The sequence below is a fragment of the Pezoporus flaviventris genome, unplaced genomic scaffold, assembly GCF_033815535.1.
Source record: "Pezoporus flaviventris isolate CSIRO_AGI_PZ_B2104156 unplaced genomic scaffold, CSIRO_AGI_Pfla_v1 ptg000176l, whole genome shotgun sequence".
NCBI lineage: Eukaryota > Metazoa > Chordata > Aves > Psittaciformes > Psittacidae > Pezoporus > Pezoporus flaviventris.
Genome location: NW_026892724.1, coordinates 808403 through 835544, shown reverse-complemented (window position 1 = coordinate 835544; position 27142 = coordinate 808403). Strand labels below are relative to the sequence as shown.

Below are 27142 nucleotides of genomic sequence, written 5' to 3'. Positions count from 1 at the left end.
TAAAATAAAAAACCCAGAACTGCAGCTTTTATTAGCCAGCTTTACAGTCTCTTGTATACAGTACATTGCACAGCTCCGCCTTCACAATAACGCTTCCTGTATGAATATTGTGCCTTCCATGATGCAGTATAATCAAGGCGACTTACAGAACACTGCTGAGTTTATATCAAAATAAACAGAAGATGTAACCTTGGTTTATAATGAACATCCAAATTACCATGTACAATTTGCAGTAGACTCTGTAATGAGCTTTGATATATAAGCTAGATGACAGTGAAGGGGGAAAAAATAGTTTAAACTATCAAGTTTCCTCTTGAAATGTCTTTTCCCAAGGCACTGTGAACAAGACTGTTAGCAATTCTCAATGACTAAAAACACCAATGGGAATATAAATATTTCACACAACAACCACCGTCACATCATCAGCTATTCTCTTATTCTTTCCCTTAAACAACGCCCCTGAAATTTGTTTGGTCCTTTGAGGGGTAATCAAATTATCTTCTGCAACATCACATATTTGTATTCAATACATCTATAAATCAAAGCTTTGTTGGATTATTTAACCCTTTCACTGTAATAACTAAAGGTTTTTTCCTCACTATTCCTGAACAAATCTGCAAATTCAACTTATTAAAAAAAAAAACAACCCAAAAAGCAGAAAGGGTTCAAAATCAAGCAAAGCCCTGTGTTTTTCAAGAGGAAACCATGCAAGAGTACATAAAAAGGCAAAATTGGCTACTTGAAAACCAAGAATTGTTTTTAATGCATTGGCCAAGGAAAATAAATTGCAAAGTTCTGTGAGGTTTTCTAAAACTTTACAAGAAAAACCGATGGGCAGTTCTAGTCAATCCAGATGTTCTTTTATCCTGTTTTAAATGACAACAAATACAGTCTCACACAATACAACTTCATCTTGACTGCAAGAGACACTCCTGTGTGATGCCTTCAGCATGACAAAATTACTGGGCAAAAAGAAAATTGGCATTCATTTCTTCAAGGGCTGATAAACAGAGGCATTGGGGTCAAGTCCAGAAGGGCTGGTCTCCACAAATTTGGAAGAGTAATGTGGGGAAACCGGACTCAGAGTGCTGGTGGCTGCAGTGTATGTTATGCTGGGCATTACTGCCATGACTTCTGCAATCTTCTGTTTTAGGTCCTTGATTTCCTGATCTTTTTGAATTATTTGCCCTGAAAACAGCAAACAACATCACTTAGAACCCACAGTGTGTTCTCACCCTCCACCAACTGTTCATTAAGAGCTGTTGAAGCAAAACACCCAGGAGATATTCACCGCCTAACACAGCATTAGTAAAACACAACTTGTGTAACTCCTGCTTTGTGTTGAGGTGAATTACCTCTAGTTACCACGTCACACAACTTGACATAGCACTTCCATCAGATTTTGCACTGTTTGCATTCACTGCTGCATCAATTATTTCTACAGCTCAACTTGGCTCTTTTCCATTCACCTTTTACAAGCACCTCACAAGAGCAGTAGCATTTGCTTATGAGATGAGTTCTTCAACTGAACCCCCTTTGTGCACACTCACATCATCACTACAGCAATTAAAGAAACAAACACCAATGAAATGAAACGATTTTCCTGCAGCCAAGCAAATTTCTGCTGGGAAATTAAACAGGGGCTAAATCAAAAGGTTATTTAATTTTATTTGATTTTGCTTCATTGGTTCCTAACCTGAGCAGGGAGTTATCGTCGGTTTCGTGCTCCCTCTGGTGGCTGCGGCACCAGGGTCGATGCTCACCTTACCAGTGCCAGATTTAAAACTGCCTGGGTTATTTTGCTCCCCCAACATTTAGGCTGTATTTACTTCAAGAGTAATAAAATACAATTAGGATTCAAGGAGAGGGGGTTAATAGATAGCAACTATTATTTACAGTCCAGCCCTTTAAAAGAAGCTCTCCAGCTTTGAGGTAATGGCTTATAAAAATGTAGAAAGCAATGATAAATTAAGTCAAACACCCATCTTGATGGCTTTTGGCTTCAGTTTAATAGCCTGGGCAATCAGGTCAGGTTCACATGGGCAGAGCCACAAAAGGCAAAACCCCACTGAAAGCTGAAATGCTGAGTGGGGGCTGTAGCTCACCCCTAAATAAAGAGGTAGGATATTCTTTCTGCTCTATTGTCATGCTTTCAGTCAGTACTGTGGATTGAATTAAACTATCCTGCCTTACCTTGGGCAATCTCAAGCTGCCGTTTTGCATCTCCTAATGCAGAGAACAGATCCAGCTTGATCCTTGTCTCTGCGCTCAGGCTGTTCTCTAAGTGCTGTGTTTTATCCTGCATGGCTGAAAGTGCTGACATTAACACCTCTGTATCCTTCTCATTCTCCTTGTACTTTCGCAGCTCCTGGAGGAGTAATTAGGACAAATGTTATTCTCATTGATTTCACACGTGAGATATACCGAGAAGTCTTTCTCTTCCCCACAGCACACCACTGGGCCTGGGACTAATACTGTAAAATTAAAATGATGGTTAATTAAGGACACTGTAATATTACCTCCAGTAATTATACACGACCATCACAAGTGATTAAAGCCATATTGTACAACACATAAATAGTGCAGCGAGCAAGTACCATTTACTCTGCCTCTCAGCCCCCTCTCATCTGTATCAAGAGCCCCCACGGAGGAGCCCTCCTCAGCCCTTCCAAGTGCCAGCCAAGCAGCCAGGCAGCCCTCAGCCAAGCTGTGGAATGTGACAACACTTTCCACAGCAAAGTGGCCACAGTGGGGACTGATGCCTTGCTGAAGAGTTTAAAGTGATACTAAAGAAGCACTTAAAGCTACTGCAATTGGCCGATGAAAGGGATTTCTAGGGTTTCTTTATCTCTGAATACTTCCCACATTGAACCCAGCTGTGCTGCAACCCCAGAAATTTGGAAAAAGGAAATGGAGGGAGCGAGGATTCTGCACACAAGAGTCAGGCACTGTGTGGCTGGGAAGTATGCATGAAAATTTTGACTAAGAAAGAAACAGTACCTCTTCAGGAACAGACAATTTAAAGGAATAAGGTCAGCTTCAGCTCACACATTGGAGCTCTTAAACTTGAATGTGCAAGACAACGCATCTGCTACGAGTCCAGCACAATGTACTTTCAACAGTCAAGCACTATCAGGAAAAAACAAAACATGTCTGGCCAGCGATTCAGACTGCATAAAGTAAGCAATCTTGCTTGCTAGCAGTGAAATGTAAAGTGATGCAGACTGGCAACAAGCTCCTCACATTAGATGAAAACTCTTGAGGGGATTTACATTCTCAGTCTACCCAGACCATTGGTCTGGGGGAAAAGATTCTAATAATTTAAACAATGGAATGGTGTGGAGCTGAGACAACCTCTCTCATACCCATCTTCTTGCAAACAAGTGTCTTGATGCAAGACATGCAAGGCAGACATCTGAAGAACATAATTCTTGAAGGGGTTGATTGCCTCCACCAGTTTCCAAGGGCTGAAAGCACTCACTCCTTGTGATGCTGATCTAAGCCCCTGGTGCTTTCTCATTACCTGAACTTTCATTTCTAGTTCTCGTATCTGATCTTCTTTCAGCTTTATGTCAATTGTTAGCTTCTTGCACTCTGTCTCCAGCTCCCGGATACGGTTCCGTAAAGTTTCAGTACATTCTCCTCTGCAGAAAAAACATCGAGATGCTGAAGCAAGTCCTCCCACTGCCTTAACACAAGTAGACCTCTTAAAACAGATCAAGCTTCCTAATAAAGAAATAAATACAGACTACTCTTTTATGTACAGAACAGTGAAAAATGCCGCCCCAAATCCCCCCAAAGCACATCTCAGGGATATTCTGGAGCTGAGCTTGGTCTGGGGTAGAACAAAGTACCTTGTAGCAGCAGCAAATGCCACAGCGCGTGCAGCAGTTGCTTCTTCCAACTTCTTTCTTTTCTTTTCTTCCATTAATTGTTTTTCTACAAAGGCTCGTGCCTCCTGCTCTGCCTTCAGCTTCTTCTCCAACTGGCTGATCATTTGTTTGTCTTTTTGTTTCATTTGTACAGCATTGTGTAATCTGGAAGGTAACAGGTACAGGATTTAACGGAGGATTTCACCTACTGAAAATAAATTGCTGCCAGTGGTCCCGCATGAGCCTTGCTGGATTTGCCAGCAAATTTCATAGAGACTTAACACAATGCTTCCCCTGACTACAGTCAGCAGCACTGACTTAGTGTAAGAGCACCTACTTGTTCTGAAGCAGCTCATTTTCCTGGCGGAGCTGCCCGATCTCGGACCGAATCCCCCGCTCTGTGTTGGTCAGAGAACTGATCTGACTGCGCAGCTCCTGCTCGATCTGCCTGCTCGCCTGCAGGTCAGCCTTTAACTTCTTAATATCTTGTTCCAACCTAAGACAGACAATTTGAAGGGACAATTTCAACTTTATTTCCCAATTACCCAAAGGTTCACGCATGTTATATAAAAATCACAGAGCGAACATCGCACCATCTGCCAACCCCCCAGCCCTTCAGACTTAAAATACTCAACTCTCAGGAATTATGTTTATCCTTGCTAAATAATAATGTTTTATGTAACGTTACGTACATAGCTCTATTATAGTGATACACACGCTTCGTATCCTCCCACAGGAATTTGTTTTGCACTGCAGAATCCCAGAACAAGAATTATGGAATTACATTTTTCCTCTAAGCCTGAGAGGCTGTAACCAAGGCCAGATGCACACCTGAACAAATTCTACTTTTTCTCACCAAATCAGGGTTTCATTTGTGAGCTACAGCCGATCACGCTGCCGAATTCCCACCTAAACATGGTTTGCTCCTTGAAGCGCATGATGTGCACGGTGAACAACCAGGATGTGTCAAGTCATCCACAGTTCAGGAGTCAGTAAATTTATTTTTAATTGTTCCTGAACAGGAGCCATCTGCTATCCATTTAGCTGTAGCTTTAGAAAGTTCCTCAAGACTCATGTGAGCTTATTATCAAACCTGGTTAAAATAAGCCCCAAGTCGCTGAAGAGAGGCACGCAGCTCCCCTGAAATATTTCCCCACACTTTAAAGTATTCCCCAAACGTATTTCAAAATGTGTTTCTTCTTGGAATAAAAGCATGTCTCAGGTAAATAATAATCATTTTTATAAGCACAGTCACATACTTATTTAAAAGCAAATATGCCTCTCAGTCACTCACACAATCTCATTTGTGCCATCAAATTATCATTGATTCAAAGTTTCTAAATGTTCATAAAGAAAATAAAGATGTTTTTCCTTCCTAAAGTTCCACACAGAATTAGTGGCAGTTGAACATTAGGACGTGGGGAGAATTGTCACAAGAGCCCAAATGAACAGCCCTTACTGACATTCACTAGTGCAGGTGAACTGTTGGAGCTTTCTGTCCTCAGAATGAAAACACTTCACTCCTCTGGGCTTCAGTGCAGGAAAATCTTAACCTAAAATGCTACTGCGAGAGCTGTAACAATATGAGGTATAAGAACATCCTGTGTGAATTAACCAAGAGGTTAAATGTGGAATCATCAGACTTCTGGAAACCCACAAAAGCATATCTGTAATAGGCTAAAACTGCACTGAAGAGGTCTACTGGGTAAATTAACAGCAAGAAACAGCCTATAAAGGATCAGATCCCACTTTCTATAGCTGTACTAAGTTGTCTTTCTAGTTATACTTAAACTGCCCCACTGATAAAATGAATTTCTTTTACTATAGTACAAACTGTGGTCAAATGTACTTTTAAATAGAAAAAAAACCCCACCCCACTGAACTTAGAAGGCAAATAGTAACGGCACAAAGCAAATACACATTTCAGATGGAAGACCACAAATCATTTCAAACGTTCTGTTGTAGGATGAAAAGAATTTGCAAACCTAACCAAATATTCCTTCCAGCATGTAACCACAGCACACAAACTAAAAATGGAAAACCCATCAGCAGATGTTATTAGGCACGTATCCTCCCAGTGTTCAGTATGTTAAGTGATGGAGCTGGAGACTTGCTGGACAATGATATAACAGTTCAATTTGATTTTCCAATAAACAGTAACTCAGGATTTTAGAAAGAGCAAACTCAGTAATTGAAGAGAGTAAGATGCTGTAGGAAGCATTAAACTGTTGTAAGGCAACAGCTGACTGGTTTTAATATAGGTTTTCATAAATAGGTGAAAATATGGTTGGAAGGACAACATAAAGGAATGCACAGAAATCACACACACACACACTTTACATTGACATTTATCCACAGACTGCAACATGCGTGTCCATAATAAAGTGATAACTGTGAAAGTAAGACAGCTGTAAATATCCTTTCCCCTATAACTATGCCAAAATGCTCAAATAAGATACCAGGATTTATTTTGGGTATTTAGTATTCCAGGAAAAGAAGAACTGATCAGGTGAAGCTCAAATAAATCAAGAGGTGCTGGCACAGGACCAACTGAATTTGTGTTTCTGGCAACAAAGCATTGACATTAGTTCCAACTTCTGAAGCCATCTGGTTTATGGCATTCCTGCAGTTCCCAGAAGGGCTCTGCACCCACAGTGCTCGTGGGGCTGGTCCAGGCTGTGCTGTAAAGAGAGCTGAACCCTGCAGGATCCAGAGAGCACGCACAAACATGAGCAGAGAGGATGCTGCTTGCCAAACCAGGGGAAATATGAGGCCACAGCCTTCCTTTTCACTCAGCCTGGGTAAAAGTGTCCAACCAAAACTGTGTACATTAAATCTGTGAGAACTGGGATCAAGAAGTGTTACACACTCATACATCACTCAAATCCTGCCTGAACACTTAACAAAAACCCCATGGATGTCCTTCTGCCTTTACTTTTCAAGCATGCTCCAAGAATCAGATGTTCACCTTTTTTCAGGATTAAACTCAACAATAATTGCTCAAACCCTGGGTGCTTCCACCATTTATGAAAACCCAGCAGCCACACTGCTAGAACGCATCCAGGCAGCCCAGGCACCGAGAGACAATGACTGCCTATGAGCAGCCAGCACTGCCCACCTGCAACCCTAACTCAGTACATGCTGCAGAGGAGCTGCTGCTTCTCAGAAACTGCTAGCAGGTGTAAAGTGGGAGCTGTATACCCTGTGTGCCCATTAAAACACAAAGACTCTCCAATTTACCAGCCACTGCAAACGAGCTCACAGTGGGCTCAGCAGTTCAAAAGCGGCAACTGCACTGCTTCAACTTACCCTAATCAATGGATTCTGGGCTTCCATGCACCCCAATTTTTCACAGCACCTCGCAGTCAAGAGTCTTTATTCTGTTGTGAAACAGAAATAAAATCTCTCCTATCAGTACAGATAACCTAACTTGAACAGAATAACAGATGTGTCAATCAAATGCATGATCAATCTATGCGAATGACCAGCTCCTGTAGTGCAACTCCAAAGGGGCAGAAGAGAACTAACAAAGGAAACTCATCTCTTTCTAGTCAATGGCAGACAAAAACATTGGAAATGTATCCGGCAATGGGCTTGGTTAGAAATACATCGTAAAGTAAGGTTTTACCAGATTTTAATTAATCCTTTTCATTATGCTGTAGTTTTCACTACAGCTTTAAATACCAAAGCAGCTGTTTTCTACAATTTAGAGAGCAAATAAATGCTCCTCACTATCTGAAATGAGTTAGGAAGCTAATAATCCATCATAATGGAAGGACCAACTGTTTCCTTACATTTTCTCTCCCAGATCTGCCACAATTAGCTAGATACAGAACTTCATTAAGAAAACCAAACCACATGAAGTTAATTCCCCCTCAAAACCACATGTATTCCTTGCATCCTCCACTGTGTAACCGTGTTCTTATCAGTCAAACATTTTCAGCCTAAACATGTCTCTGTGGAACAGCAAGCCAAAGCTCTGCTCTGCAGAGAGAGGGGTCATCCATCATTTTCCCCAGAAACAGAAGAAGATGAAGAACACCCCTTCTGCTACCTGCTTTCTAAATTGGAAGCACATCATCAAGGTAAAGCAATGCAATGCCATAAAGAAAGCTGTGCTGCTACAAGCACGAAACAGTGTGTGAGCTGCCCCTCCTGCAACAGTCTGCACCACTATTGCAATGATAAATGACCCAAGAAGACAGCATTTTTTAAATTATTACTATTCTTTCTACCATTTCATTTTCTGCTTAAGTCTCTTATTTCCAGGCTTATTGGGAAAGTTATTTACAAAGTGGGGGTGAAGCAAACCAGAGTTCTAGAAGATGCTTTATTGCTGCACAAACTACAAATCATTTTGACATAAAACTATTTTTCAGATGAGGGTTTAGCTGCAGATTATTACATTGTGCTGTTTACACAACCAAGGCCAATTTTTCTTTGCAGTTTGCCATTACTATAAATGCAGATTTACCCATTTTCTTTTCTCAGCAGTACCTCACATCATTCCTGATCTTGCTGATGAAGAGAATTCATCAGTAATCACCTCCAAGACTAAGTATTTTTCCAAATGCTTCAGGGAAATGGATGGATCAACTTAAAGACAACTCAATTCAGCTTAATGCTCCCAAGTATTGATGACTAGTGAATAACATACCTTGTTGCTTGGTTACTCATTCAGCTAACTCAATTCCATAATCACCTGGCAATTGTGCACAAATTAAAACACAATTTATAGAGAAATTAAAGTTTTCAAAGCCCCAGAAGGCCTCGGATGCTTTTCTAAGAGACCCATGTTCTTCCTTGGCTGTGTTCTGGCCCACTCTCTTGGCATATGCATCCCCTGCAGTGAACCTAACTTCTCTAGGTAGCCAATGTGATCCCACAGCACTGAGGTTCTCCTGCTGTAACTAACAGGCTGATACTAGCAGTTTCTCAGAGCACTTCTCATTACCAAAACAATAATCCACATAGAGAAAGCCAAGTTACTTATTTTTCTCTTCCACAGAAGTGATCTAAGCAGGCGGCATTTCAGGTTTTTCTGTTTCTGAACAGTCCAAGCACTATGTTGGCAGTGGCTTGAAAATGGTCTGCGAGAAGGATCACTGCCATGATTTCTAACTTACATTCCTAACTCTTTTTCTTCTCTGCTCTATACTTCCCATCACTCCCATCATATCACATGAAATGCTGACCCCCACAGAAGCTGACAGCAAAAAGCCTGGAACCCTAATGCCATTTCAGGCAAGGGGGATAAGGAAGCAAGCAGCAGCCTTAGGACATCAACAGTGCCACAAAAGATGTACAATTATTAGTATCAAATGGAGATAAATTTACATGAAAACCTTCAAGTCTGTCTCTGCAGGTAACATCAGATTGTAGTAAAGCAAAGGAAAATGTGGGTAGACCAGCTCTTGCTTTGCAGAGATTTTCCTTAGTCCAACTGCCAGAAGATGTCATTGTTATCTCCGAGAATAATTAGTACATGAGACAGGTTGTTTCCTCGTGTGCCGACAGCAGGACATCTCTGGATACAAACAGCTTTGCCAAGCTGCACTGCCAGGTTTTTGACTGTGGCTTTTTGTGCCTTTTTGGGTTTAAGAGTGCAAATAGCTAGAGGCAGGAAACGCTGTGTAATATGCAACACACACAAAGTCTGCAGTGATTCCAGCTTGGACTTGTTCTATATATCAAACCCCTAAACCATGAACAAAACCTGCTGTGCCTCAGAAGTGACAGTGAAACAGCAACAAGAAGTCAATCTGCACTGTACCTACTGACAAACAGCATGAAGCATTATGAGATACCACGCTCATCCCTCTGCTAGATCCCAAAGTATTCCTCTTGGCTCAGTTACCAGTGCTGGGAAATGAAGAGCTCAGATCAGAGATTCAATTACCAAGTTCTTGACAAACCAACAGTAGATTTCAGCATCCACTGGAAGTACACACTTACTTCAATGGTAGGAACATACCCCTAAGAGGTTACTTTTAAGGCTGATCAGCAGGGACACAGTCTCTTAAACCACTCTATCAATTGAGATGACAGTAACAAGCTTCACTGAAACATCCAAAGACGGGGAGCAGCAACTTCCTCTCCTCTGTGCACTAACCATTTACCAGACGCAGCAAGAAGAAAACCTCAACTGTTTCAAATAAGAGTAATATTGTATATATAAAACATTAACTTAATCAGCAGTACTATTTCAGATACAAAGTGTCACATCAAGTAGCTAAGAGAAGTTTAGCAGCATGCAATACTGTCTTGCTCCTGAATAACCCCTGTTAAGCCGAGTCCCCAGCAGTCCTAAGGCATACTTTACATTTAATACGGGTTAGTCAGCCCAGGGAAGTCATTTGTGAACACAAAAGGAAAGCAGCTTGGTTTTGACATCCTGCTGCGAGTCTGCTGGACAAGAAGTTATAAAAAGCCTCTTTATTTGGAAGCTGAGCAGATCTGATCTGAAAGTCAGACACAGAGGCAAGAGTCCACACAGCCCTTTTCAGGCTTCAGCACTGACGCAGACTAAAAGTTTAATAACAGGAATGAGTAATACTACTGGAAGTGGAAAAGATGATGAACAAATCACTCCTTACACTCCAGGGACAGGATAACTGACAAGCTTTGAAAAATAAACATGAATTTTTAAATTTAAGTGCATTCCACCCCATCCAATTTGTCAGGTAAGTTTATGCTTCCATTGTGTAGGAGTTACATACTCAATCTGAATAGAAACTGCATTTCAAGAATGATTTCAGTCATCGCGTTTGTAAGAAACTGTGAGCAGCAACACACAGGATGTTGGTGTTTTAAGTGCTCCTGGCTTGCCTGCACAGGGAAATCAATGTTCAATGAGCAGCTACAGGAATTACTAACACAACAGCCACATCACACCCACACATCACAGAGAAACACTTGACAAACAAAGACTGAAGTAGCTTAATTCTCCTTCCGGGCAGAGTAAGGCTACCTTGCACAAAGGCACGCTCAGAGTACGCTAATGTGTACTCTGCCCCTACCCAGTGAATTAGAGGAGTAAGAACACTGTAAGGGCACAATCTAGTTTATTGCATACCCACTTCTGCATTAGAAAACCTGCTTTGGACAATGACCATGATGACTTGGAGCAAGCTCACATCACAGCATATAAAAATTTCAATGTGTAATGTAAAACATACGAGGTTTAAATCTCATTTCTTGTCATAGCTACACGGGACAAAAGCCTGAGTCTTCTCTTTTCTCAGCACTTAGGAATTAAGTTTTAAACTGCAGCAAAGCTGAACTGACCTGTTTTCTTCAGTGAGCAAGTAACATAAGGAGCACAGAGATGCCCATCTGAAACTGGCAACATACAAATACAGCAGTCCTCTACAGGCTTCTTAAGATGCAGCTTTGCTGAAGAGACAGCCATCTGTATCCCATTAACCTTAGCTGAATGCGATTCACAGATTAGATTGATTAGCTGGTTTCTCATTTTCTTCATACAAGCTCTCTCTAGACATTAGGTATCAATTAGCCTGGATATGTAACTGGCAGAGGTACACCAAGCAGTGACAGAGTGATTAGCAGAGGAGAAAAATAACATTTTCATCGAAGTAATTGTATTCACACAGCATAAATCCTCAGAGACAGACCAGAGTCAAACTCCTATTACCAAAAGGAACCCACAGGGCCAACGAACCCAATCTGCCAATTAAGTTAGCCAACAAGGGGTTGAACACAAGAGTTCAGCACGTGAGAAAAGGAGAAAGACAGACATAAGCCAGGAACAGTAAGAAAGTGCATATCCATGTAACAGCTTTGTTCTAGATGTATCTCTATCCCCAGTCCAAACACTTCCTCCCTTTTTCTTACAAGTACTTGTTCTGGTAACATGACAGCACTGTATGTCTTCACTTATACCCTGCAAGTACTTAGCTGCATTTCACAAATACATCTTCACTGAAACTTCAGATAAGCACATGTAAAGATGTGACTTGTTCAATCTTTGTAGTTTACAAGGCAGCTAAATTAAATCCTTTGGACCTGTTTTTAAACCAGTAAGGCAGTAGATATGCAAGCAAGAATCTGAACTTCGAACTTTAAGGGCTTGCACAGTAGCTCATACTTTGCATCCTTACTTGTGAATTGAAGCTTAAAACAAAAGCCCAACATTTTGGGCTTTTCAGGGGAAAACCAAAACAAAAAAGTAAGACAAAACAACCTGTTCAGGCACCATCAAACCCCACTGAACTCCATGGAGATTTAAAGGTCACTCCATGGAAAGTTTGTCAAGAACACATCCACTGAGCTCTGTTATCGTGATTCTCCACATTTCTCTCATGCCTTCTATGAAGCGACTGTCAAGCTATTGATTGTGCCCCACAGCACCCCTGTGAGGTAGGCAAGTACTGTGTACTGAGGTAGAAAGGAAGCAATTTGCTCAAGGCTGCGGAGTAAACCAGAGGCAAAAATCAGGAACAGAACCCGAAAGGCCTAGTTCCTAGTTAACTTCTTCCACCACTAGACAATTCTGTTGTGTTCATGGGATCATATTTTCCTATGGAAAAAAAGCTCCGATGTACTGGAGAGAAGGGAGGGTAAGACAGGCTGTTACACAATGTTCAGATCAAACTTACCTTACCAGTGCATCTGGTTTGCTTAGCTGGTTATTAGGAATACAGTTTTCCATTAAGTCCTTGTGTGTGCTTGGGCTCTTGCTGGCACACTTCTGCTTTTTCTCATTTTTAGCAGATGAGGAGGGGATGCTCCCATTCGTTGCACTGTGGCTGCGAGGTGAGGAGTTCACCACTCCACTGACGTTTTTGTAATTTTTGGATGAGGCAGTGCATGAGTCCTCTTTTAAGAGGTTTTCTGTACTTCCCACAAGATCATTATTTAATCTTTTACTATTGATATGGTTTTCCATATATTCAATTTCTTGTATTTTAGAGTCTACAGGTTGCAAAATATTGTTATTTATCCCAAGGTTGTGTTTCTTCGCATCCTTGTCCTTTTCTTTCCCTTTTTCTCTATATTCTAGCTCTGGCAACGTTGCAGATAATTTTTTATTGGCTGGAATGCCTCCATTGTGCTGCAATAGTATCGAGGAATCCATATCAGATAATCCTTTGGCTGCTGCAATACCAAAACAAAAAATATACTTAGTTCATTAAATCAATCAATATTGTGACAGACAAAAGAACATCATTAGCTACATATCAATCCTTCTGCAGAAAGCAATCAGTATTAGGGTCTATCTAGAAAAGCAAATCAGAAGTCACATGATAACTTAAGACTTTTTTTATCATTACTGGCAGGAAACAGGGACTGAATAATAAATACTCACTGACTAGATTGATGCAGTTGCTAATGAAGAACTAAACAGAAGACATAATTCATTTCCACTGCCATACTAACCACTGCCAAAACCATTTCATTTCTGGCTCCTCTGTTTCCAAGTTCACTGTACTTCCAGCAAAACAATGTGGACTAACAAAGCTTTTCCTTAGCAGGTTTTTTAAATAGCAGATAAAGCAAACACATTAAGTAATAAGTATAACTTGCCTTCCTCTGCCTCCCTCTCTTGCCTTTGTAGCATCTGCTGTTCTGGGGGCAGAGCTTGCTGGAGAAGCTGCATGTAGAACTCATTCTCTTTCTGCACTTCTTTTTGTTTTCTTAAACGCATTTTGTAGCTGACGTAACTTTTAAAGCCAAAGCCCAAAGTCACAACAGGGTAGCCAATACTAGGAAAAAAGCAACGTTATCATTCAAAATGTAAGCATAATAGCAAATTAATAAACCATCATTAATAGTAACAGATTATATAGCTGAGAATACATCTAAATGACAACTTTGCCCAGAAAATTATATATAAAATGGTTTTTGCTGTACCACAGTTAACAGTTTAAAAATGTAGGCACCTCTTTATTGAGGTAAAATTACAGTTCATTGCAGACAACAATTAAGTGTAGCACAAATTAAAGGATTATGACAATGCAATGGCACTACCCAAAGACAGCTTTTAGACAAGCACCAGACTAAGAATCATGCATCTTCTGAGGAGATAAGAGCCAAATACAGCAGAAGTTCCCAAGTTTTTTTCCTAAAGGGCAATGTAATATATAAGACATTAAAGTGGGAGATGTGTTAGCAACATCCATCCAGAACAGTGGAAGGAGAAACCGACCCTTGGCTTCATCCTTTTGCATTCAGAAATTAAGAGCACATCCCTTTTCCAGCACTCTTTAAAACTGAGACAAAATACCACCTCTGCAACTGGCCCTGTGACCTCTTCTCACTGCAGCACAGGCTGACAAATGAGAGTTGGAGAAGCCACTGGAACATACAGCTTTGGGGCTGCCATGTTCTTTGAGGGGACAAAAGCTGTGAGCCAAAGTGCCACCACCCACCCTGGGAGAGCTAGAAATGACCCTGGAGGTGAAGCCTCAGTAATCACCTGCCTGCTGCTGCTGCTGGCCACAATTAAGAGATCTGTGGGCAACAAATGGCCTTCAGAAATTCCTGTTTATGGGATTGACCTTGAAGTGGAAACATCCCATCCCTAAACTTGGTTCTTCCACTGATCTTACTGACAGTCACAACATGAAAACTTCCCTTCCAGCCAGATTCTGCTCTTCCATTTGCTGATGGGGATGACAGAAGCGTTATAGAACTTGGGAATTATTTCCTTGCACATCAGCTTCATCACGCAGGATTTGAGTATCACCTTGTGACAAGTGCACCAGCAGAGAATGCCAACAAACCCTGCTGGAGTATTTATTAACACGGATACTCCATCAGTGAGCTAACACCCCTGAATCAAAATAAATAGATCTTTGACAAGTATTTTAACAAAACAGTGGAGTTGCATTTTAAACACTGAAGGTATCCTCGATCAGGGGAGAACTCAGATGCAGATGACTATTAACCGTCACAGTCTTCTCATTCTTTGCTCAGTAACAGCAACACTGTGCAAATTGCATGTCTAAGTAAGCTGCCAGAATGCAAGAATCATTTGCATATGCATCTGACATTATCTCTGCCAAGGCTTCTTTTGTAATGCTGTGTAAAGACAGCTGTAGCTACAGTGCTAAAACTCTGATGACAAGCTGAAATGTTTGCATCCAATTCAGCAGCAGAAAGACCTTTCTTCACAGTTCCTAAAGTGCTTTTGTAGCCTATTACAGAATTTTATTAGTGTTTAAGGGACTTATTGCACAATGTAGACAATATAAATGGACAGATGTATAATTTATTAGAGGCTGTATCACAGGGAACTGGACCAAATGACTCCAAGAAAAACAGGACACATTTTAAACGTAGCCCAATCAATGGATACTACACCAAAAACCTGTGGAATAAGAGAGCATTTCTTCCAGATAGGGATACTCTGCAGCTGAGTCTTTTGCCTGAAGTCACTCTTATCACTTCCAAAGAAGTGATACAATTAAGTAGTGGTTGTCTTGTTTTCTGTCACGATTTTCAACCTGCAGCTTATTCACTTCCTCTTGTGAATTATGAAATCACTCATGAGAGCCCGTCTTGTTGGAGGGGAAAAAGAGGAGTGCTTTGTTACAGAAAAAGAGGATGATTTTTTGGTAATGGTATACATAAATTATCAGTGAAACTACTTTGCTACTTTTACCATCTATTCATTATGTGAATACAAAATTTGTAACCTGATGCCAGGTAACACTAGGGATATCCATGCTACAAGTTCCCTACAGCTCACAAGCACTGTATCTTCAGATAGGTGGTACTTGGTTATTGCTTAGCATGCATTTCTCATGGACTATTTAATGACAAATGTGTGAGGGGAGAACTGAACAGCCAAGCCATAAACCAATATAAGAAAGCCTTAAATATTAATTCCTCTGGTGAACTAAAGGTAAGGAGAACAAGAAAACACTCACCAGTGCGCTGCAAATGGACGACAAAGGTCTACATGGAAATTTTTTAGATCTTTAAATCTAATGGCTGCTTCGATATAAACAAAAAGTATCCACAGTGATACTGTTGGCAAGCACACACCCCTCTCTATTGACAGAAGAAAGAGAGAAAAACACCTCAGTAATATATTACAAGCAGCAAATCAAGCTATTTTTAAAACATTCCAAAAGTCAAGGGGAATTTTCAGACAGACTTACAGGGGATTGCAAGAGGTTTTGTTCAGAATAAAGTATCAAGGATGTCTTTCTTTTGACCCACATCTAAACTTTCATCTCCTTATCCTGCTTTATTACTTTGAGAAGACATCAGTGAAAAATAACAGATGCACAGCTAATGAAATAGCTTGGCACAAAAGCCTACCCAGAGAAAGAACACAAATGGAAGGAACTGCAGAAGATGAGGTAATGTTACAGCTTATGATCTTTGAGTCAGAAGTGGTAAGCTTGGACTACTTTCTCACTCCAAGTTAGGTATATCTTGGTAGCAGCAGTGAGCAAATCAGCTGAGAAAACAGGAGTGAGTAAGTACAATACTGGTCACTCCATATACAGGCAGTCTGCAACTCAAAACCCTACATGAGGGGGTTGTTCAAGATGCTCTATTGGTTTTTCTCTCCAGCACTACTGGAGAGAATGGAAAGTGGCAGCCAAGCAAGCAAAGGTATTCAATATCCTGGCCACTGGAAAACACCACTTTTACTTGCAATATAGCCACTGTGAATCCCTACAAACCTATCCCAGTTACATGCCACAAGCTTCATACAGCTAAACAAAGGTTTTGATTACATACATATGTGTGACTTACATGAACATTTAAAGAGAAGCAGTGAATTAAAATATTAAACAAGCTCAATAGCTACAGTTCAAACTGGCCCATCATAGTTCTCCTTTAGGGTTTTTTAGCATTAAGGCTGAGAACAACATCAGATAGTGCTTTAACATGTGAATGCAATCCCAAAAATAGCTCCAGATTGTCTATGTACTTTAATTGGGCAGCACCTGGTTCCCAGCATCTTCCATTAGCTCCCACACTGTCATTATGATAAATTACTAACTTGTCAGAAAGATGACTGCTTTCACCCGCCAGCTGAGAAATGATGTTGCAAATTCTCAGGATCTGATGGCAAGTCTAGCATAAAATATTACAAAGGCCTCAAATCCCAACAACTTGGGTAGTGAGAAATTACCTCTAAAAAAAGTTTTATTCCTAAAATGTTTTGACTGTGTGAAAGACAGGCACAGAACCCATGTCAAGTGTTAGTGCTCAGGGAAACTAAACCACCTCCCGCTGATGCCAGCTGCTGCCCCAGAACCTAAGGATTTATTAAAACAAAGCCAAACAAGTAAGCATTAAATAAAAAGGGCACTGGGGAAGAAGATTTCTCCATACAGGTGCCAAACTGCTGGGGCAGACACCAGCCTTTTCGCTCAGAAGCTGGATCCAGCTGACAGAAAGTTTTGACTAAAATGAACTGAAACTATGGTAATACAAACTGAACAGCACACCAGTGGAAGATGGGAGGAACATAACTCTGTGCCACAAGCTTTTCCTGTGTCTGTGCTCTGTGTTTGTTGAATTGCTGCAGAATGGTTTCGAAGTTAGGAAAATATTTGTTTTACTGCTCTGGAATTGCTGTTCATGCACCTTCAGTCCCACTGCTCGGGCGTTCCCGATTACAAGATACACCCAGTATATCAAGTGCAACTGAGCATATTAATGAAAGAATCTTTTTTAACAAAACTGCATTAAAACAAATGTGGTAACGAACAGAAAAGGGGTTTTGCATGTTACTAAAAGCTGCAAGATATATATTCAAATCAATGAAGAAGAATGACCTACCTGTGTGCCAGACATACTGTACCCAAACATAGGTGCTGGCAGCAAAAAACAGCCATTGTATTGGTATGAAGAGCAGACATATTATATTTGACGTGAATGCTACACAAACAAAAAATACTGAAAAGGCCTAGAAGAAAGGAGGGGTGGGGGAAAGAAGAGTGCTTTGTTTATTTCAGCAAATATTACCAGCTTATTAATGCTGACACCACAATGACTTCAACACAGAAACACTAATGCTGCTTCTAACCAGGGCGAAGAAATAGAGTAGTGCAGCCAATGAAAGCAGAAACTTGGCTGATTAAGAGAGAATAGGTACAACGTGAAAATTTGTGCCTATCCACTCCTTCCACCAAGACTCCAAATAGCTACATTTACTCCTTATTAATTTGCTTGAAGACTTTCATCTACACTGTTGATATAACATTATCATCACTGTATTCTCCTTCTGGAAAAAAAAAACCCACCAACCCAACCCAATCAACCAGCACGGTCATTTACTCTCTGAAAGAGCAGGAAAGACCTAAACAGTAAAGGGCTTCTGTTTTATTTTGAAGAAAACCCTGTTCAGGATCTAAACCAATTCACTAACCTCAGGAATTCAAACAGTATTTTCCTATGGTGAACATTTGCTAGCTACAGATTTCACCTCCACTTGCCACAGACAAAGCAGGCAGGCAGAGAGGAGAGGCTTGAGCCCAGGGCACTTAAATCACCTGAAAATTCCTCTGTTTGTGAAGAGGTTCATCAGTGTCATGCAGCCAGTTGTCTAACCCTGAACCTGTGCAGGGTTTCCCTACAGAGGGAATGTGTGTTATACTTACCAAACCCTGGTATCTGAAGGAATCGTAAACACTCCTGATGAAGAGCCAGAATGGCCACAGATACTCAAATCTGAACTCCAGGACAAAATCTGCCAACAGTACCAGGGCCCACACTACCAGGAACTTCAGATACAGGAAAGTACTGGGAGAGGGGGAGAAAGAAAAGGTAATTTCAAGTCAGTATTTGCAATAAAGAGACCTAGTTCAAGAATAAAAACTATAGACAACTATAACAGACAAGAAAACTTCATCCAAAGTCATTTACAACACAGTAGGTTTATTATTATTCTATTAAAACCAGGCCTGGTCTAATGAAGCTAATTCTATTCAACTGCATTTGTGTTAATGTAGCAAAGCAACAGAGAGAGCTCACTGCCCTTGCAGACATGCAGGATAACCTCCCTCAGCTCTGCAGGGCAGTTTTACACAGGCACAGGTATGACTTCACAGCTGAAGTGATGCTCTTCCACTTTGCACTCTTGTACTGGGAGCTCGGAAATGTCTGTGTTCCTGCTCCTCAGACTGCAGATGTTGGCTCATTTTCCACATTTAACACAGAAACTGCAACACCAATAAACTGAGATGTATTTCAGGCCTATAACTATAGCAATTAGGAAGACTGGCTTGATTCCGAGTTGTCAGTGTTATGTTTGAAAACATCCATATTAAATTAAATACAAAATAAAACCACAACAGAAAAATGAAGACACGTGAGACCAGACAGTCCAACTTCTATTTTTTACTTATTTGAAAGCACATTTCCCTTATTCTTTGTCCTGCATTTTGAACCATTCATGACCCTTCTTGGCTAGAGCTCAAAATATTTTGAGACCATATCTAACACAGGAGCACTTGAGGGATCAGCCCGATCCATTGTGCTGATAAGGAGGAAGCTCCCTCAAATCCCACCACCCACAGATGTAGTACGTTACTCCAGCTCCCCAGGATGCAACTACCTTGTTGCACTCTGTTGGGCTATAGCAAAGGTGGGGTTTTTCAAACCTATCTTTTAAATCAAGGGCAGTTTTTCCTTTTAGCTGCTTCTTTTTCCTCCTCTATCACATGCCAACAGCACCAGCAGAACTTTGCCCTGGCTGTCTACTGGTCAGCTGCCAGGAGTTTGCATGCACAGTGCCAGGTAGAGTTGAGTTTCTGCACTGCTCATGAACACGTGGCTTTTTTAGGAAGCTCTTCAGAGAAGACACAAAACAAAAACCTTCTATCAACAGTGTCAGGTACCAGCAGAGGTTTGGAGGCAACGGAACTACTCCTGCAATTATCACTCACGTTGTCACACAAGGTCAACTCCCAAACCACACAACTGGGAGAGCACTTTGATTTCTTGTGAGCAAAGACTGACTCTGTGTGCCTGAAAGTGTCCTTCATTGACTGGCCTGGCTGTGCTGCCTCCCCAGGGGAAGAGTTCTTGCCTGGCTTTGCTGCTGACGGCATGTTATCAGGCTCCCCCTCAAAAGTCCAATGCCAGGCTTTGCACTGCGAAAGGATTTGCTCCCATGGAACTACTCACACAAACACACTCACATGAGTTCATGCTTTAAATGTACTCACACAAGTTCATGCTTTTAAATCAGCACAAACTAAGAGAAAACTTCATAGAAAATACATTTTGAAGACTGTGACAAATAAGCAACTATTCCACATGTGACCCACCTCAGCCTCCCCCCACTCACCTGGCTGAACGTTCTGAATCTGGATTTTAACATAATGGGACTGGGGGGGAAGATCCTGCTTTTTACAGAACCATCCCAGTCACTCATTCAAAACATCCTCTTTGAGGAGAACAAAACTACAGTACAAGTATTAAAAGAAACTAAACCCAACCCACAACAAAACCCAAAGCAACCCCACCAAAACACCTTAAATGGTCACATTTGTCCTAGTAGATTATGCTTGCATACACTGCTCGTCTCTAGTTATGTAAAGATTAGATCTGCAGCACGAGCCTGTCAAAAGCAGCCACATTCAGGGAATACTCAGGCACAAAATGTGGCTGACACGTGGGGACATAGTCACCACTGTGCTCGGCTTGACCATGCTGTCAATTCTACATGTGCAGCTCTTTAGGGCTGAGAAAAATACACAGAGGCACCACAACCAGGCAGTCCTGATGTTGCCTGTTTGGCTGGAAAATCAGTTGTGTTGTGTAGGCACTTATTCCTGGGCTAAGTTTATGGTTACTGTTGATTTTTCTGCCACTGAAACCTATAAAGACACATTTTCCCCAGCAAATTAGGTTGTCAGAACTAACACTTTCCAACTGTTAAGTGCCACTCTAAGTTAAAGCATTTGCTGAATCAGAGTTCTGCGATACAGTCATTACAGTGACTTCTAATACTAAATTTGCATCAATCCAAAGGCCATGGTGATATTTACCACCTTTTAAAGTGGAGTTGTTACAGTACAACAATGGTAATAAGGTTTTTTAAGAATATTAAAGAGCCTATTCCTCCGTCACCTGAAGAACTCAAAAGCAATGAAGGATTTTATAAGTACAAGACTAAGACACAAGAAAGTTAGTTCTTTTACAAGACTCTTCCACTTAGGCTGGCCTCAGCAACAACTTTCACTGTTGTGTAATATATCCTACATGTATGTTCAGCTGCTGAGTGCACATGCACTCAGAGAAACCATCAGGAGGGTACTATACCCCATCAATGGCTTTTTCACATCAGGACCTGCTCCCCTCCAGTTAAAGCCTGCAGGGCTGCAGAGCAGAGCTGCACACTCAGCCCAGCTTTAGAAAGGGATACTGGTAGCAGCCTCCAGACATCAGCTCCCTCCTCGAAATGGGCCGGGTTTACATTGTGCTGGCACAGTCACACACAGAGCTCTGCCGGCGCCGCACACTGCGGCTTGAGTTGGCAGTGAGGCTTTGTAGTAGGCAGAAACACAGATCTCTGCTTACCCTTCTTGCACAGAGGTGTGCTGCACACCGGGGTTTGCTGCTCCTGCCCAGCACACAGTTTATCAGTTACCTTGCAAGGGCTTAGTGAACAGACTGCTTTGTATGAACACCCAAATTAGCCATAGCTGAGAAACCTCCAGTGAGAGCTACACCCAGAGCAGGCTGAGGACGTCTCCTTTGGACAGGCTCATCACTCCTCTGTGGTTTGTTCCAAACGACACACACCATTCACATCACACCACGTGAATGAAATGACTAACAGAACTGAGCAGTAGCCCTCCTCCCTCCCTCTGCTTTGTACTAGCCCTGTTACTTCATCTTTGCTCCTCAATCTATTGATCCCTTCCAGATTTCCTCCTCCCCTTCAGTGTATCTCTACTGCTACCTGCTCCCCACACACACCTCTGGAATCCAGCACCAGCCATCTGGTGCCCATGAACGTCTGGCAGTCATTGATCTTTCTGGGCACATCCACCCAGTCCTCCAATTTTGATAGCTGCTGTGTCAGTATCCTCACTTAAAGATAATATTCACCAGGCAAAGTGCTCTCTAACCTCTGGATCCCTTTTATTAGAAAAGCTCAAATATATTCCATGATGCCAATTAGAATTCCGAGTTTGTTCTCATACAGTAAGTACCTAAAATCTGGGTTATCTCATGCTCTGGCAGATGTCAGGAAACTCTGACTTCAGCGAGCTGACAGGTTTAAGAAGGACAGGGCCTTCCCTATACAACTGGCACATGGCATCTACTCTCATGGGGTACCAGAAGATGAGGGGAAGGATGGCCACATTCACATGAGCAGGGCACTGCACAGGTAGGAGCAGTGACCACAGTGCTGGAAATCCTGTGAAACCTCAATGGATTCCTAATGCAGACTGAATAGAAACATTTATTCCTAACCCCACGTGGCTGTGCTACCCCTTTGAATTTGCAAACATACAATTTTCTTCCATATTCTCCCCCCCTTCAAGTGCCAGATGCCATTTCCTCCCCCCCCCTTGTTCTTTGTTACTGTTCTTTGTTCTCTTTTTCCTGCCCCACAGAAACAGACCTTGTGCTTGCTACAAGGTAAAAATAGTTTTAAAAATCACTAGGAAAAAAAAAAACCAACCAATTATGAACCCAAGTCCTATCTGGTAGCAAATTAAGCTTCTATTCTATCCCTCTGTTATCAGCAAGTCCCTAAGGCTGGAAAGTGAATCTTGGCAGAACTGATGGCATGTTTCATTGTGCAGCCTGGCTCACACAAGACAATAGAGCGGAAGGATCCTGAAGCTGGCAGGGCACCAAACACAGAAAGGTGAACTTTAACATGCCATGGAATTACCAAACAGTCACCACCTCTAGGTTATCCATTCAGTGCCAGACGGAACACTGGGGATGCTCACTGGAGACTTGCAAGCAAAAAAGCTTTGTATATGTAAACATACACACACACACACACATATATATATATGCAAGATTATTACTAGTGGGGAAGAAAAGTGCTACAGAATGAACACAGCAAATATGCAAGAGAAACCATGGTTGCTGGAACGTGGTATGCACACTGGAAATCACTGTGTGAAATCTGAAATGTAAAGAATCCCAGGAAACCTCCCTGACTACTGATTCAGTGTCTTGATACGGCAAAGAACACAGTAATCACTGAAGTATGGAAATGTAAGCAAAGGAAGACAAAATAGAAAATTCTTACAGTAATTCTGGAAGCAAGTGCAATAGAGACTGCTGAACCACAGGCAGCTAAGCAGCAATCAGTATTGTAGTACTGAAACAAGAGCATTGTGAGCCCACTGTGGTAACTCAGCTGAAAACATCACTCCAGAACAAGTAAAATAAAGCGAAAGGAACTGCAGCGTGCAGGGAATGAAAGTCACTGGCAGAGGGAAGCAATATTATATGTGCCGTCGGGGTTGACATAGTAGAACACATTTAAATGTAAGCTAAATTAGATTTGAGACCTGAATTTACGTAATAAAAAATAGCACTACTGGTTCGTTACAGACCTCCAGGTCAGGTTGAGAAGAAAATGGTTTTCTCCATATAGGAAGCTTATAAAAAAAGTGTCAGAATAGATCAGTAGGAAGGATCCTTATGGATTTGCGGGTTTTATTGTTTTTAAGAAAAAGCCTAAAAAAAGGCCACATTCCTGGAGTTAGTAATGAACTGGTTTTCCTTACAGTTTATTTGGCTGTCAGCAGAGTCCAGAATCAAGTCCTTGGAAATGAGCCATATCAGAGGGTAGGGGACACAAAGAATCACAGGATCCCTTAGCAAAGGGAACGCTGCCCAGCACGAGATGCCCAGGGGCACCCGCTGCCTTCATGCCAGCAGCAGGTACCTCAGTAACCACAGCCACATCCTCCCACTTGGCTGCCAGCCCAGGTGAGGCCTGGGATAAAGGGCAATACATATATAGCTCTAAAAAAAAAAATCCTAATTCTAAAGGAACATGCAGTGTTCAAGGACTGTTGTCAAGAAATCCAGGATACACAGCAGAAGACAGCAGATATGGCACCATAAATTAAGCCACTAACACGTGGAGTTCATCTTGCAACTGAGCTAGATACACAATTGGTACCAAGTGCCAGTAGGACTCGGTAAAGCCCAAACAAGCAGTAGCAGCAACAAAGCTGAAGGGTTTTAAATAATGAAGGATGAGGACTAGGAAGACTTAGAAACAAGCACCAACAAGTAAACTTTAATTGCCTAACTGCTGACAAGCTGCAATGAATATTTTCATTAAGTTTTTAATGCATGCAGTGTCAAAGGTAGATGTTCATCGCTCAAACATCGGAAAACAATGGCAACTTATAGCTTAAAACCTGAAAAGGCAAAAAGGTTGTGAACACACTGTGGAATAACAAGAGATCTCAATTCCTACCCCCAGTTTGTTGGGTTTGGAACTCGACTGAAAGCACAGATATGTTTTAATTATAGTAACGTTCTTTCCACAGATACTGCAATACTTTTAAATAGCACAAGTCCTTACCATGCTTGCACATAATGTTAGACTGGGGTTTGTTGGGTTTTTTGGGTAGAGGTGGCAACATTCACTTGAAATGGTGCTACTACATCACAGGCAGCCAGGGCCCCAGCAGCAGAACACACGAGCAAAGCCCCAAGGAGCTGGAGATGGGGAGTAAAACTAAACTGGAAGGGAAGGCAGAAAGCAGAAGGAAGGAAAACCAGCAGCATGGAAAAAGCAGTCTAAAGGAGAACAGGATAGTGAGGCTGCTGTTGAAAATCTGGTGGGGAAGATTGGTCAGGAATAACTTTGAAAGTGTTTCTGAAGGCCTGAGACAAAACAGCTCATTTGATTTAGGAAGTGAATGCTGGGGAAAGGGCTTTAAAGACCTACAGCTGTAACATTTCAGATAGGAAAGGCTGTGAACCCTTAGATCAACTTGTTAGAAATGATATTCCAGACAATGGCAAAATCACTTATTCAGGGAGATGCAATATTCATGTATTTCAGTGCAAGCCTGGATATTACATTTCTAACTCTGTTCTGTGACTAGAAGCTCTTTCCTATTCCTTCTTACACTCTGCTTCAGATTTACACACGTAGCAAACCTGCCACCAGAGCTTTACTGCAGGCCAATGCCTTCATTGCTTCACCTGCTCCAAAACTCTTCAGCTTTGCAGCTCCCAACTGCACTCACACGCGTCTGTTACAGCTCTTCACTGAAAGCCTGGGGAGGGAGCAAGGATAGGAACATCTGCCTTAAAAAGCAAACAGAAAACCCACCAGAGTTAAGTACCTCAATCATGCTGTTTGTTCAAGCCCAGCTGCTTGGTTGTAACACTATGATGCTACCTACTGATTGTTCTGTTTACTGGGTTTGTGTAAGCTGATGGTGACAATTAGGATAAGTTGAGTAAATAACTGCAGCAATTACAAAACTTAGAAATCTAGAGTTATACCAGAAGCTACCTGGTGTAACCTCCTTGAATTATGACAGGCAAAGAGGAAAAAAAGTAATAAAGCCCAAAACTAAAAAAGGAGAGCAAAAGAAACACGGAAAAGAGTCACAATCCATGTAAACCCATGTAGAAGCACTTCTCTCTGCTCGTACTTCCAAAGAGGAAAGCCTTCCACTAGCTTCTCTTTTCTTTCTGGGGGACAATACTTTGAGGTCACTGACTACTTCTGCTGATCCAAATGCCACGTGAAACAAAGGCTAAAATCCCGCTTCTGAACTAAGCATTCCAGAAGTTAGCACAAGCAGCCAGACGTGTCTGTAGGCTGTTCACGGAGATACAACAGCTCTCCACACTGAACACACTGATCACCCGGTGTCCTCCTCGTCTTTTCCTGGTTTTCCCTCCTCTTCTCCCACCTTTCCAACCAGTCACCTCAAAGGTAACAGGGAGCACAGGATTTTGAATGACTTTGGAAAACTAAGTAATTATAAAAGGAATTGCTTATATTTTCATTATTTTCCCAAGTTCACTCATCTTAAATATTAACTTCTAAGCAATGGTTGCTTTTTCTTTGACATTCCAAGCACCCTTTTCTCAAAACCCAGGAGTCTAAAGCAACAGCAGACTCTCTACTCTACTCTCACGTGGAGATTCACTACAAGTAGCATAAGCAGTATATTGTGACAGGTTTGTTACAGCCAGAGCCCACTATCATCCATTTCCATATGCAAATCTGCATTATATGAGTTTGCTCAAGTTTCCAGCCACTGCATATATAAACGAGGAACAGAAATGGGACATTACAGTGTAACTTTGGAAAGCCTCTACTAAACCAACCTCCTCTTCATTCAGAAATACACAATTACTCCATTTCATGTAAAACTTGGCATACTCAAGAAGCAGAGCTCTAAAACACCCTCTGAATACACTCACAACAAGTAAATGCTTCAGAATCTCTGTTTCGGTGCATTCTGCATGTAAACACCTGGAAAGCATGCCCTTATTCCAAACCACCCATGGCCAAGAACACGGATCTCGTTTTACTACAGTTCCCCTCCTCGTTTCCTAGGTCAGAGGAGACTCAGACACCGGCTGCGTTTCCACCACCCGTGCTGCAGGATCCCCCACACCGGACCCTGCTCGCATCCCTCGTCTCTCGCCGCGGAGACCACAGCACAAGGACCGCGGCCACCACGTGAGGACGGAGTTTCCCGACCCGAGCGGCAGCGCCTCGAGGAGCGCTCCCCCGGCACACGGGCCACGGGAGGGGGATGTGAAGGCTCCCACCAGCTGCGGGCCGCTCCCTCCGGCCGCGCCGGCAGGACCTTGGCCAGCAGCTTCCCCCCCGCCTCTCCCCGGCCCCGGCGGAGCGCGGCGCTGGCTGGGGGGCGGCGGGGGCCGGTGCGGGCAGGCCGCGGGGCGGGGCAAAGCCGGGGAGCGGAGGGGGGGGGGGGGGGGAACGGGGCGCCATGGCGCGCGTGGCCCCGCTGACAGGGCCGGGGGGCGGGGCGCCGCTGAGGGGACGGGGGCGCGAGGGGACCGGGGCGGCGCGTCCTTCCTCCCCCCCCCCCTTTCCCCGTCCTCTCCTGTCCTCCCACCGCCGCCCCGCTCGGTACCTGCCGTAGATGCCCTCGGTGATGCGGTTCCGCTTGAGCGGCCGCCGCAGCTTGCTGCAGTCCGCGCTCCGCCGCTTCATCCTCCCGGCCGCCTGCGGCCCGGCCCGGCCGGCCCCGCCGCGCGCCCCGGCCCCGCGCTGCCCGGTCACGGCAGCACCATCCGCCCCCGCGGGGGTCCCTCTCGCGGGCGCCTCTCCGGTTTTCCCT

The 27142-nt window shown here is 42.6% G+C and overlaps 1 protein-coding gene across 1 annotated transcript; it reads right to left on the bottom strand.

The window, feature by feature from the left end:
* On the bottom strand, positions 1-27142 carry MACO1 (macoilin 1). Its single transcript, XM_061480293.1, has 11 exons — positions 26936-27142; positions 18464-18605; positions 17643-17769; positions 15767-15890; positions 13419-13597; positions 12491-12989; positions 4210-4368; positions 3855-4037; positions 3524-3644; positions 2194-2368; positions 1-1188 (listed from the first exon to the last, which is right to left on the bottom strand). Exons 1-11 carry the CDS (start codon positions 27013-27015, stop codon positions 986-988), a joined length of 1992 nt encoding a protein of 663 aa, XP_061336277.1. The 5' UTR covers positions 27016-27142; the 3' UTR covers positions 1-985.

What these genes read in the sequence shown, in the direction of transcription:
- MACO1 (XM_061480293.1), bottom strand. Translation starts at nt 27,015, where the DNA reads ATGAAGCGGCGGAGCGCGGACTGCAGCAAGCTGCGGCGGCCGCTCAAG. An exon ending in ACAGTATGTCTGGCACACAG is followed by an intron (nt 15,891 to 17,642) that starts GTAGGTCATTCT and finishes TTCTGTCAATAG; the next exon opens with AGAGGGGTGTGTGCTTGCCA. An exon ending in AACTAGAAATGAAAGTTCAG is followed by an intron (nt 2,369 to 3,523) that starts GTAATGAGAAAG and finishes TTACTCCTCCAG; the next exon opens with GAGCTGCGAAAGTACAAGGA.